This window comes from Cupressus sempervirens, chromosome 10, assembly GCF_028749045.1.
Source record: "Cupressus sempervirens isolate cs-2001-9-10 chromosome 10, ASM2874904v1, whole genome shotgun sequence".
NCBI lineage: Eukaryota > Viridiplantae > Streptophyta > Pinopsida > Cupressales > Cupressaceae > Cupressus > Cupressus sempervirens.
The window spans coordinates 16,843,273-16,858,136 of record NC_143127.1 but is presented as its reverse complement, the minus strand read 5'-3'; the positions used below and the strand labels follow the sequence as shown (position 1 = coordinate 16,858,136).

The 14,864-nt window shown below is 35.7% G+C and overlaps 1 protein-coding gene across 5 annotated transcripts in view; it reads right to left on the bottom strand.

Annotated features, from left to right (window-relative positions):
* The window catches only part of LOC149532344 (transcription initiation factor TFIID subunit 6-like), a 107,236-nt gene that overhangs the window by 20,578 nt on the left and 71,794 nt on the right, over positions 1 to 14,864 (bottom strand). For all 5 annotated transcript variants that reach the window (XM_089806520.1, XM_089806519.1, XM_089806517.1 and 2 more), the window contains one exon: positions 11,105 to 11,191. In XM_089806520.1, the coding sequence (XP_089662646.1) occupies positions 11,105 to 11,191 (87 nt within the window). The remainder of the gene's footprint in view (positions 1 to 11,104; positions 11,192 to 14,864) is intronic.

The window sequence follows — 14,864 nt, the reverse complement described above, 5'->3', positions numbered from 1 at the left end:
ATTTTATTTTAATATTACTTTCTTGTCCATTTTTGTCATAGACTTGCACAAAGTGCATCGCATGGTAGTATTTTTGACTGAAGGCACTCTGACAGGTTTCTTGACTTTTAACAATGATATTCGAAGAACTTCCAAATACAACAAGGCATGCTTGACCACAGGATGTTCACTTTTGTAGATGAATCTTATGTTGTCGTCCTTGTTAGATTCTATTTGCTACTCTGAACCTAGACGGTGGTCTGAGTGAATGGTGCAAACATTGAACCACGACGGGACGCCTGTCTCATCAACAATTATCTTTCTCCTACAGGTATTCCAATACCAAAGAGAATTTTGATGACATATAGCTGCAAAGCAAAACACCGACTAACATCATTGAGAATATATGTGAAGGATTCGAAGCAATAAATATCCTCAGATATCTTTTGAATTAAGTGATATGATATGCTAGCACTGACACTAGAGATCTAGCCTATTCTAAACTCAACATCTTCTCGTGGATTTAGAGTGTTGTGAAATTTGAGACTCGGTTCAATTTCAAATTTCCATCTGAAGTTCAATTTCGAATTACCAAACCTAGCTCTGATACCATGTTAAATAACATGGATTGTTTTTTGCAAATGTACTAACATTGGCAATGTGATTGATGATTTCCAAATGCAGATTTGAAGACTCATAAATATGAGAGGAGACATATCTCATGAAAAGACATGTCTCTATAGTTAATCATCATTAATTAATAAATAACCATATGTGCATGTCTCTATAGTTAATCATCATTAGTTAATAAATACCCATAACTCATCTTTAAGCATATATGTGATATTAATATATTAACCATATATGTAATATATTATTATATTATTATATAATAATATATAATGTATAATATATATTATATTACATATATAATATATATTATTTTACACATATAATATATCTTATATATATAAGATATTTATCTTAAAGATGATTTACCATCAATAAGGTATCTCATGATAAAATCAATCTAATAGAAGCTACAACCTTAACAACAAAGTCATGTCCCCATAGAGATATGACTCTACGTGGCCAAAGGCCACATAGGGTCATGTCCCTACATGGACATAACTGATAACCGTTGGTGTATAAGCTAATACAATTACTTTGCTTCTCAATCAACAATCCTGCGGTGGCAAAACAATCACATTCAAGAATCCGATAACATAATAGTCTCTTTTGATTATAAGAGCCCAATTAGTTAAGTCAAGTCATATATATATATATATATATATATATATATATATATATATATATATATATATATATATATAATTCTTATCAATAATATAAGACATAAAACAATGTTCATATAAATCATCAATACAAATACTCAATGTAATGAGTATATCACTTCGACTGATGCTATACTTCAACAGTTTCATCTATATTACTTGCATAACCATTTTCACTAGTCCTATATTCTGGTTTTTGACTATACCATATAAACTTGACATCATGACAACATTTCATCATATCCTTCAAAGTTAAATCATTTTAGGTGTCATGATTCATTTTTGTTCTCTCTTTACCACTAAAGTCTCATTGGCCTTGGTTGCCCACAAAGATTCAAGAAAAGTCATGTTTCCCTTGAGTATTTGTGTCCTGCTGATGCAGAGCATCCAAGGATCAAGGTTGTTGACTCAAATGTGGGTTTTGGTTGATATTTACTTCTGAGGGTCATTACTTTTGACTCGGATGTGAGTTTTCGCTGAAATTTTACAGGCATATTTGGATTACCTATGAGCTCATCTCGATTGGTGGCCATTTCGACATTATTTCGGGTGTCTGAAATATCATCTTGGCCTCCGAAATTGGATTTTTGTGTTTTTTTCCAGTTTTTTTCCAATTTTTATAAAGTTGTTTTTGTAATAAATCCAAAATTATATTCTTGATTTCGTAGATTAGCTAGCAATTCATCTTGCCTCAGTTGGGGGCTTTTTTTGGGAAAGGTCAAGATTCGTTGGATAGGTTTTGAAAATTACCAAAAATGGAAAACTTTATTTTTCCCGAAAATCTGCCAAATATGGTAATTTTTGAAATTACAATAAGTAGTTATTTTTCTTTCATTGTAGAGGAGAGTGAGTTGGAAAATTTTAATGAAGAATCTGGCATTTTAAAACTTTTGCATTGTGTAATGTTCTGAGTTATTGTTTTGAAGGGTTTGGGCTACATCATTTGGTATCAAAGTGGGAAGATGGTTGGGAGAGGAGGAGGAGGTGTCACTCCAATGTAGAGATTTATGCTGGATATGCAGAGGCAGATTGAACGGTTGAATGAGTGAATGAATAATCAAGGAATACCAGTAGTACAAGGAGAGAGCGAATCAGATGAAGTGGGAAATCAAAGAGGTGCTAATCAAAATGAAGAAGAACCCTTGGAAGAGTTGAGCTATGAAGATAGAGTGCTTCGAGCTTTAGAAAGTAAAAATGAAGGGATCAAGATCGAAGTTTCTGACTATGTTAGTAGTCTTAAGCTAGAAGAGTTGATAGACTAGCTAAATGAGATGGGGAAATTTTTTAAATGGAAGCCTACAGCAGAGGAAAAGAAGATGAAGTTCGCATGCCCAAAATTAAAAGGACATACAATGACATGGTGGGCTCACCTCCAGAAGGAAAGAACCAGAAAACAACAGGAAAAGATCAAAACATGGAGCAAGATGGAGAAAAAGCTTCGGGAAAAGTTCTTACCTTTGGATTACTCACAAAACCTCTTTCGTAAGTTCCAAAATTTGAAGAAAAATTTGTCTCCTATACAAGAGTACACAAATGAGTTCTATAAGTTGTCCATGAGAATAGAGCATCAAGAAGATGATGAGCAGATGGCTGCTAGATACATAAATGGCCTAAAATTTTCTATCCAAGATTAACTAAGCATGCATTGTGTTAACAGTATGGAGGAAGCCTACCAATTAGCTCTAAAGGTTGAAGAGAAGCATAATCGGTAATATATCCAAAGGAAAAGAGGTGGTTGAAGAAGTGCCTCAACTCCATTTCGAGGAGGTTGGAGAGCCTTTTCAAGGATTTGAAAAAAAATATACACACTAGGCAAGATCCTCCAAATCAAGAAAGAGGAAGGGGGTTTCAGAGAGGTCGAGGCTAGGGAAGCGGAAGAGGCTGGGAAAACCAGAGAAGGCCTCTCACTTGTTTTAGGTGTGGAGAAGAAGGACACAGGGCCTTCGAGTGTTCCAATTTTAACATGCAAGATAGAAATCAAGGAGGGCCATCCAAAGTGAACCTAGCCCAAGCTGACAATGACAGATCTGAACAAGAAGTGTCTCCGGATATTGGAGAAAGTCTCATGATGAGGAGGACAATGATTATTCCAACCAAAGAGGATGTAGAGGAGAAAGGCATTGATGATTCATGGCTCAAAACCAACATATTTTGGACAAGGTGTACCTCAAGAGGAAAGGTATGTCATGTAATTGTTGATGGAGGCAATTGTGAGAATATGGTTTCTAAAGAAATGGTGAAGAAACTAAGTCTCTAGTATGAAAAGAACCCTCGTCCTTATTGGATTACATGATTTAAAAAGGAAAGTGAAGTCACAATAATGTTGGTGTTTTAACCCCAATTTTAAAACTTGGTAACTTGGTTCCCTTCATAACTTTTATATATTTTGCCCCTCGGTCTCCTCTAATCCGTGTTGAAAAATGGAATCTTGTTTCAAGAAGGCAATATTCAGACTGATTGTTATAACAGCGAAACAAGTGACACGTGCCAAAACTTGAGATCAAGAAAACAAGTTCAAAAGGTACGAAGCGTTTCTAAACCACTTCGTACCTATTGAACAAGGTTTAGTGATTCAATGGTTCAAAGTTTGAGTTTGCAGAGCCCAAGTTCCAGCTTCATTTTCAAATGCACGTTTTTGTCAGGCTGGGATTGTGAATTCAAGATGCAGATTCAGTTTTTCCATTCCAGACTCAGAGTCCAAAATGTGGATTTTGAGGTGTAAGTGATCAATTCAACCTCAAGAGTTCAGCTATCCAAAATAGAAGTGCAGTCCATGTTTGAGTTCACAGTCCAAGTTACATAAGAACTCATGGCTCCTGTTCAAAATATCTTCCATATTATACATTTCGGTTGCTAAGGGAAGTGACAGCTCTCTACTCCAACTTTGTAGTCAATACATTGTTCTTATTATATAGTATAGAAGGCCCAATTCCCAATACATGGAAGGTATTTGTCATTTGTGGCTGTCAACCTCGCCAAGTCTCAAAAAACTTATAATGTTTTGACAAGCTAGAATTATTTGTAAGAAACATCCCAAGTTCATCAAGGTTGCCTCCATTAAGTCACAAGTAATGATGCTTTTGACATGAGATGGAGATCCTGGACAGATAAGAGGATGTTGTAAAGAATTATTCAAATAAATGCTTCAATCTCCAAATGTTAAAATGTGGTTAAATACTTTGTATCTGCAATATGATGCGAATAGTTTTGAGAAGTTCCATCAATGAGCAGGTGTAGTATGTATTTACGGCAAGTGTCATGAGCCAACAAAGACATCTACTTATATTTCAGAAGGCATATCTCACATGCTCCATGTGCATGTCCTAGGTTCCCTCGTCTAATTAATAACTACATCTATGGTAAACCCAGCATCACCACCATAACAAATGGTGTTAGTTCGCATATGTTTGGTTATGATATCTAATCCTACGATGGAGGTCGAGGATCATTGCGATGGAGTTGGTCGAACTCTATTGAACTCAATATGTTAGAACGTCTATAAGGTATGCGAATCACTAGACACAGATTCCCGTGTTTGTGTCAACCATAAGATGAAAGCTCAAGGCACCCACGGCGAAGACTACCCATCACTTATGCATAGTGTTGACCCACTAGTAAGTGGCAATCCATGTTCAAAATATACATATGTAGTGATGCTCGAGCACCCCCATACAAAGAGACATACTTATAAGATGCACGGCTTACATAACCTGCATGCATAGGTTTATATTGTTGAGCCTCACAAGCAGTGAAGTCAGGTTTCACTTTATTTCAAAATAAAAGGGTGGTCATTGGGTGCGTATTCTATGTCAGAGACATTTACCGAAGTGAGAGGTTCGAACTTGAGAAAATATGAAGAGTCCAGCCACATTTCAAAACCAAGCAGCTTAACATATGGGAGTCTTTGAGTGAATCTCAAAAGCCAATTACCAAGAAAGCCATCCATCAAATATGGATGGTTTGAAGTTCTTGTGCAAAGCAGTTTTTGATCCTTTTGACTGAGACTTAAATCAAAGGTAGAAAGCTTTTGTCTCTAGGCAATGATCGAATCGCGATAAGGGCATGCCACCCATTTGACAAGTGTGTAAGAAACGTATCAAGTCATATTGGAGATGGGATGAAGTTTCTTTCATTCATGATCATAGAGATTGCAAGACGGGATCACCAAGTATGAGAAGTAATTGGGATGTCATCGTCGATGGTGAAGGATATGGCACGATTTTCAGGTGAAAGCCATAGGTCAATACATAGTAAAAGCATCATAGAACATATTCGAAGCATGGAAAGGGGCATAATCGAATTCTTGGAGATGATAGATACATGTTTTACAGAATGTCGATGAATTCATGGCTCAAAGGGTGCTCGAGATAAATGTACCAAGTGCCACGTCAACATGATAGGCACTCGAGATGTGCTGATTGCCAATCACAATATCCATAGTCAGGACATAATGGAAGTCCCCTAGGTGAATTGTAGTTGAAGACACAACGTAGAAGATATTGACACTAATGCATCTAGAGCCTTCTAGTTTTAGGGTTCAAATCAACTCAGTGTGTGTCCCTTGAAGATGAATAAATTGAACATTTGATGATGCGAAATTGTTATGAAATGTCATTTATAATGTTTTGTTTGAATATAAATATTATAAAGACACATAGAAATTTCAATGAGCTTTTCAAAGAAAAACTTTAGAAAGTTTAAAAGCAATGTGTTTGGTTACCATGAATCAGTTTTAATAACTAAAAAAGTTATGGAAAAAGTAAAAGGATGCAAAGTTTTCAAAGGAAGTGGGATGTTGACAAATAAAGGGGGGACCAGAATCTTATTTAAAGGGGGTTTTTCTCAGTTTGTGGGGTTCTTTTTCGGAAGAAGGGGAGACGGTGTGCTTCTCTTTTCCGGGTGTGGAGAAACCTGAAGATTCTACTATTTTTACAGACTGTGTTGTATATTCAGGGAAAATTCAGTTTGTGTGAAAGGGGCAATTTTTGATTGTATTCAGAGCTCTTCACATTGGTTTCCTTCTTTAGTTTTCTAAAATAATTTGATCATCAGTAGTATTCAGAAATAGTATTGTTTTTGAGTTGAATGAGGATTTCATCATGTTGAAGATTGTGTGCTTCAGATTGTTCCAACTCTTGATTTAGGTGTGAATCGGGACGGAATAATGGAATCGAATTCTACTACTGTATTCATTTATTTGCAGGGGCTGTACCTGTTTGTTTAATCTTTCTTTTTCTTTCTAAGTGCATATTGGGTGTGAAGATTGTATGCTAAGTGTTTCCATTCTATTTCAATTGTAATAATTTGCCCCCTATCCAAGAATAGTGTGGGTAGCCTTTGCTTTCGGGTTAAAAGCGTTTCTTAAATCTTATTCATTGTAAATCTAATCGGGGAGTTGTACCCTGTAAAATTCAGAGGGCGCTTGCACAATTCAATGGCAAAGCGACCCAACTGTTGGTATCTTTTTGCGTCTTCATATTTAGGCAAATAAGAGTTATTTTGATGGTTTATTGTGTGAAAGCAAATTTGTTCACCAACAAGTAGATAAGAGGTGCCTTGTTAAATTTTCCATAGGAAAGGTCTACAAGTATGAGTTATGGTGTGATGTGATTCTGATGGATGCTTGCTATGTCCTCTTGGGTTGTCCCTAGCAATATGACAAAAAGGTTATTCATAATGGGGAAAGAACACTTACAACTTCTAGAAGGATGGATCTAAGGTAATCTTATTACCTCTCAGGGGTGATTGAAAAATTGAAGGTATGCTATCTGAAAAAAAACTTGTCAAGGAGATGAAAGTAACAGGGTGTTGTTATACATTGGTAGTACAAAAGGGGAAAGAGGAAGACTTGACTATACCACCAAAAGCAACTGGGGTGTTCGAAGAATATTCAGATGTTATTCCAGAGAAGCTACCTGATGGACTTCCCCCAAAACGAGATATTCAACACCATATTGATCTTATTCTAGGAGCAAGTCTTCCCAATCAAGTGGCATACAGAATGAGTCTGACACAACATGGAGAACTGGACAAACAGGTGACTGACCTCATACAAAAAGGTTTAGTAAAGGAAAGCATGAGCCCCTATGTTGTCCCAGCGTTATTAACCCCAAAGAAAGATGGAACATGGAGGATGTGTACAAACAATCAAGCCATCAATAAGATAACAATCCAGTATCATTTTCCTATCCCACGTTTGGATGACATGATGGATGTTCTTGCAGGAGCAACGTATTTCTCTAAGATTGATCTGCGAAGTGGTACCACCAGATCCGCATCCGAGAGGGCAATAAGTGGAAAACTGCTTTCAAATCTAGGGATGGTTTGTATGAATAGAAGGTTATGCCTTTTGGTTTATCCAACACACCTAGTACTTTTATGAGACTAATGAACACTGTGTTGCATTCCTACATTCGTAAGGTTGTAGTAGTTTATTTTGATGATATGCTGATTTCTAGTAAGGGAAGGGAAGAAAATTTGCAACACCTGAGGATCATATTGGGGTTATTGAGAAGAGAGGAACTCTATGCTAATTTGAAGAAGTGTAGGCTTATGAAAGCAAGCTTGGTTTTTCTAGGGTTTGTCATTTTTGCAGATGATGTCAAGATGGATCCAAAGAAAGCTCGAGTCATTCTTGAATGGCATAGTCCATGTAGTATCACCGAGGTGAGAAGTTCTCATTGCTTGGCTACTTTCTATAGAAAGTTCATTCATAATTTCAGCAACATTGTAGCACCTGCGACAGACTGCACTAAAGTTTGGGAGTTTTCATGGACCAAAGAGGCTGAAGAGAGTTTCCAATATTTAAAGAAGAAGGTGATTGAAGCTCCAATACTAGCCCTACTAGATTTTGATAAAGTGTTTTTAGTGGATTGTGATGCCTCACATGTGGGCATTGGTGTTGTACTCGGTCAAAAAGGTAGGCCCATTGCCTTTTTTAGTTAAAAATTGAATGATGTACTAAAGAAATATTCTACATATGATATAGAATTCCATGCAATTATGCAAGCTTTGAGACACTGGCAGCATTATCTAGTAGCTAAAGAACCTATGTTGTTTACAAACTATATTGCTCTAAAATACTTGAACACACAAAATAAATTGAACACTAGACATGCAAACTAGGTCTCTTTCCTATAGGGGTTTACTTTTGTTCTGAAGCATAAATCAGGGAAAAAGAATCAAGTTGCTCATGACGAGTTGTTCTACTGACCATCATGGAAACAAAAGTGGTTGGCTTTGATGCAATCAAAGACTTGTATGAATCTAATAGCGACTTTTGGGAAGTTGTTGATCAGTTGAAGAATCCAGTACCTAGGCATGTTCCTATAGGCTCAATGTGGGAAAATATTAGAGAATTTCATAGCAGTGGTATGTTTGGGCATTTTGGGAAGGATAAAACAATAGCTTTGATAGCAAATAAGTACTCTAGCCAAAGATGAAGTGAGATATCACCAGGTTTGTGGAAAGGTGTCGAATTTGTCAAGTAGCCAAAGAACACTCCCAAAACACTGGATTGTACATGCCATTACCAGTACCAATAGGACCGTGGATAGACGTAAGTATGGATTTTGTGTTGGGACAACCACATACACGAGGTAATGACTCTATCTTTGTAGTTGTGGACAGATTCTCAAAAATGGCCCATTTCATTGCTTGTAAGAAAACTAGTGATGCCACTAGGGTGGCCGAGTTATTCTTTTTTGAAATAGTCACATTGCATGGGGTTCCAAAAACGATCACCTCTAATCGAGATACTAAGTTCTTTTGTCATTTCTAGAGGACCTTATGGAAGAAGGAGACAAAGTTACAGTTTAGTAGTGCTTATCATCCACAAACTGATGGACAAACAAAATTTGTCAATCATAGTTTGGGTAATTTGTTATGATGTATTGTTGGAGAGAAGCCCAAATAATGGGATTTGGCATTGCCTTGGGCAAAATTTTCTTATAACAGCTTAGTAAATAGGTCAACTAGTAAGTCACCGTTTAAAGTTGTTTATGGTCGTAATCCTCAAGGTGTTCTCGATTTGGTGCAACTTCCCTTGGGTGACAGAGTCAATGATGATGGAGAATCCTTTGCAGAGCAGCTCTATCAGTTGCAGGAAGATGTGAGACAAAAGTTACAAGACAGCAATGAGCAATACAAAGCTTCCACAGATGCTACTAGAAGGTATCAGGTTTTTAGTGCAGGTGATCTAGTGATGGTTTATTTCAAAAACGAAAGGTTTCCTATCGGGACTTATCATAAATTGAAATATAAGAAAATTGGTCCCTGCAAGATTCTAAGGAAGATTAATGATAATGCTTATGAGGTAGAGCTCCCCAGTGGTCTTGATATATTTCTTGTGTTTAATATTTCTAATTTATATACTTTCCATGGTGATGATGCCTCTGTTGAAAATGAGGATGCGGTAGACAAGACACACACTATCCCCATCAAGAAAAGGGAAAAGGTTGCACAGATTCTAGACAAGAAGACTATTCGGACTCAATAGGGTGACTACAACAGATATCTTGTGCAATGGGAAGGGTTGGCACCGACAGATAGCACCTGGATTACAAAATCAAATTTGCAGAAGCTAGATGAGCCTAAATGGAAACAACTTGAGAACCAGAACTTGCAGGAGCTGCGTTCTTTTCGAGTAGGAGAGAATGATGCAGGAGCATCCGAGGATCAAGGTTGTTGACTCAGATGTGTTTTGGTCAATATTTACTTCCAAGGGTCATAACTTTTGACTCGGATGTGGGTTTTGGCTGAAACTTTACAGGCAGTTGCGTGAGGAGCTATTTGGATTATCGATGAGCTCATCTCGATTGGTGGCGGTTTCAACATTTTTCAAGAGCCTAAAATATCGTCTTGGCCTTCGAAATTTGGATTTTTGTGTTTTCTTCCAATTTTATAGAAAGTTGCTTTTGTAATAAATCCAAAATCATATTCTTGATTTTGTAGATTAGTTGGCAATTCATCTTGTCTTAGTTGGGGGCTTTTCTTGGGAAAAATTAGGATTCGTAGGATGGATTTTGAAAATTACCAAAAATGGAAAAATCTGTATTTCCCAAAAACCTACCAAATATGGTAATTTTTGAAATTGTAATAAGTACTTGTTTTTCTTTCATTGTAGAAGAGAGTAGAGTTGGAAAAATTTAATGAAGAATCTGACATTTTGTAACTTTTGTGTTGTGTAATTTTTTGAGTTATTGTTTTGAATGGTTTGGGCTACATCACCTGCCCTGGGCATTCTCCCTAGAACATTATCACGATTCATATCCTACATTTCTCATGGTGATGGATGATGATATTGTTTAATCTTACCCAAGTGTTGATACAGATGCATGCAGTGATAGTACCTAGTCTGGTCTCCAGTTTTTTATCTTCGCAAGCTCCTTGTTACATTAAAGGGTGCTCCCCTTGAACAGATTTGTGAACATGCACTTAATATTATATGTCTAAAGGTTTATCTGTTTATATTCACCTTTCTAGATATGCTTTTTGTTCTGTATGTAGATTATTTTGGACAAAAATGGATTTGTTTTAGCCTTCTTAATTTTGGAATGCAACAAAATAAATTTTTGAATCCCATTAACTAACTTTCTTCAGTTATAAACACTACAATAATTTATTTATTTCCGTCCCAAACAGGGAAACATTTATGGCCCAAGGAAATGGTATCAATCAGAACCTTTGATAACATGCAGTTCTTCTATAGACACTCAACAAAATCAAAACTTCAGAAAGAAAATCAAATGAAATGATCAGCAGATACGAACTTAAATAATCACAAGCAGCATTAAAAAAGATCATCAAATACTGATGATATATAGTCTCACCTCCACATTTCTGAGGGCGAGTGCACTATCCACATCCTCAGTAGTCAAAATAGTCCTCTTTGAATGCCTCTGGCATTTGACAGCTTCCTGTCACAATAAAGCTGTTAAAATTGCATTAAAAGCAAACTTCAGGTCCCTAGATGTACAACAGAAAGCTTCATTTTTGCCATCATCCTATTGTTAGTGAAATAGATGTACGCAACTCTGTAGTTGATGATGTACTTTGGAAGAATAACATAATTGGAATTAGAAAAAATAAAATAAAAGAGATTCTCAACTTTGAAAATATGAAAAGTAATAGACTATAACAGATAAAACAGTTCAGTAATATTACTGAAATGATTGAAATTCAAGTAAGTTAACTAATTAAAGTAAAACATCATTATAGATATTACAATGATATTATTAAAATAGAATTGTATTATTTACCTCATAATGCTCATTTAAGTCAATGTATCTTCATATGTATCCGGTCACTTGATGTATCTAGTCAATTAGATAGTTCAGTATATTTCTATTTGAGTTCTCTGCTAACAATTGTTTTCTTTAGAAATACCATCTTTGTATTTCCTTATTTAAGGAGCCTTTGTAATTACCTATGTTCCACAATGTTTTGGGGATGGGACAGGGAGATGATGGTATACAAAGTTTTAAATACACACGCGATTTTTCCAAAATATATTGATGCATTAAATGTTTTATTTATGTTCTATATAATTTTTAATGACAACATTTATGGTCAAATCAGAAAACATAGACTCAACTTAGTGGCAGCTTAGAACCATTAGTTAATGTTAATGCCCACTTGGAATTATTTCTATTTGTTGTCTTAAGAAAAAAAATTCACTTGTGTTGGCTTGTAAAATGTTCCAGAGTTACAAGGTCGAGGATGTGGGGCAGCAGGGGATGTGTTTTCGAGACATTTCGTAGAGGGCCAAAAATAGTGCACACATCCCCGCGTACATACTTAATTACTCTAAGTTGCACGGGTACCTCCCCGCCCCCCCGCCCCCCCAGCACCCAAAAAACTTCGCAGGGTCCAATTCAAGCTTGGTTCAACCAAGGTGCGTTTTTGGCAATACAAGTTCGATCAGGTTCGAATTGGGATTTAAGTCGAGCGAACCAACTCCAAATTTACGAACCCAGTTCGAACCCGTAGCGAACTGGGCCCCAAGAGTTGCTGGAAAAGTGGTTTTGGGCAAGATTTAATTGGTTTTTGGCGTCCATGAAACCTAAAAGTTGTTATGAATTGCTTTTGTGGCTTCTCATTGCCATTTTATGTTTCCAAATAGGTTATTTTGTCTTAAGGGAGAGCACATAAGTTTTTGAGCAAGAATCCAATTGTGCAAGGAAGAGTTTGAAGATTGATTTGTTGGTGTTCTTCAAGTGTTTGCGCATCATTCATACACTTTTGCAAGTTTGCAATAGCTGGAAAAGGTAAGATCTTATTCCATTTGCTATTGTTTTTGTTCTAGTTTTTTCATTTTTCCATTTCTCTTCCAATCTTCATATGTTCTACTTCTTTTCCATTTTTCTAAAATTTGTCATTTTCTTGCATATAAATTATGAACATGTATCTAATTTTTTGCCATATGAAAAGGAATGGCATCTACCGCTTCATCAATAGGCAATTCTGAACAAAGAATGGAACTCAACTCTGATTCTCCTCTATGGAAGTATGTAGACATTATAAAACCCCTTCCAAGAGGTGGTGCATTCTGTTGGAGATGTTGGGGTTGTGATGTAGAAAAAATTAGTTCTTATTATCGTGTGGTAGGTCATTTATGTGTTTACACTGGAAGAGAAGTCAAGAAATGCCCTGGCAAAAAAAATGCCCCTATACCAAATGAAATTGTGTTAAAATATATTGAAGAGCATGAGGCAGCAGAAGAGCGAGAAGGACGCAGGGCAACAAAACTCAGTAACAATAAAAGTAAAAGTAAAAGAGCAAAGGAAATGCAACCACCCCCCCCCCAAGATGTTATAGTAAAAGACCACCCCTTCTTTACTACCGGAGCAAACCCTTTTACATAAAAGAAAGGGGCCACTAGAAACTACTTTTCAAAATAAGAGTCGAGAAATTGCTAATATTAAGGTGGGAAGATGCCTATATACAAATGGGTTGTCCTTTAATGTTGTCTGCTCTCCATTTTGGAAGGACATGTTGAGGGGTACCAATGAAGCTCCAAGAGGGTATTGTGGCCCTTATAAAACCCTCAATAGGCTATATCCTTAACAAACATCAATTTTCTTTTGCCAATCAACAGTTTGATATTTTACCAAACATTTGGCAGGCAAATTATTATCACTCAATAATTAATGCTTTAAATTCACAACTAGCTACGCACAATTTTAATTGACTAAGTCTTCATCAATTTGGACAAATGAACACCACTAAACAATTCAAAAGTAATTCTATAATTGATGTCAATGCTACTAATATCCAATTTAAAATTTGACTTTTGGAAATTTATAGGAATGCAATAATTAACCTAGAAATTGACTTTTAACAGATGAAATATGCATTGCAGCTCTCAAGAAATAATCCAATTTACTCGCAGGTTCAAAAACACATTCTCCTCGCTTATAATCACAGGTGCTCTAAACCCTGATTGCTACCCTCTAATAATTGATTGCAGCCTTCCACAAAGTCTGAAATCGTTGCCAAATACAGGGACAACAGTGTTAGTGAAATAGGATCGATTACTATATTCTGTAACTTGTAATAGCACTTGTAGATATTTATGTGTTTTTCAAGTAACTATATGAATGAATATATATGTGAAATAAAGAGGCATGTCTCTTGAAGAGACATGGCTCTTTAACATATTAACTTACATTAGTTATAGTAATAACACAAGTAATACATCCTTAACATATTATAATGCTTATATATATATATATATATATATATATATATATATATATATATATATATATATATATATATATATATATATATATCACTCTTAATATAAGTTAATTATCCCATATATAATATTTGTCATATATTATATATCTCATATATATAATATAATTTATCCGACAGAATTATAACATTAACACTCCCTCTTAATGAAGAAGGATAAAACACAGATATTACACCTTAGGTAATATTTCAAAAATAATACATATAGGAAATCTTTGATCAGAAGATTTCTAGAATATGATATCATGTAAGTATTGGCCTATTAGAATATCAGCATATGATATTCACCAATTACTATTTGATATCATATTTGGTAACATGAGCATTGGCCTATCAGAATATCAATCAAACGATATTCACCAAATACTCTGAGTAATGGCCTATCAGAACATCAACTAAATGATATCCACCAAGTACTCAATGTGGTAATGGCCTATTAGAATATCAAGGCAAGATATACACCAAGTACCGAAAATATATCTATACAAGCAACTTGTAGATAATCAAATTAATGATATCGACCGCCTAGTTGTTGATTTATAAGATAAAGCCTTTACATGAAACAATTTCGCAAAAATGAATCATGCTACAAGTTATTGTAAGGACGTCACTTTACAACAACTTCTCCTAATACAAGTGATAATCATTTAGAAGTCGTCACTTCTTCATGATGTACACAGGGGACAGGCTCATACATGTATGACATCAAAAGTTTGCATGAAGTCTCCATGAATACTGTCAAGTGGTGTTGTCACAACATTCACCATAAAAACATATCAGAGAATAAGGTTTCTCCCTCTTAGTTTGATATCAACTTTTCTGACCTCTTAG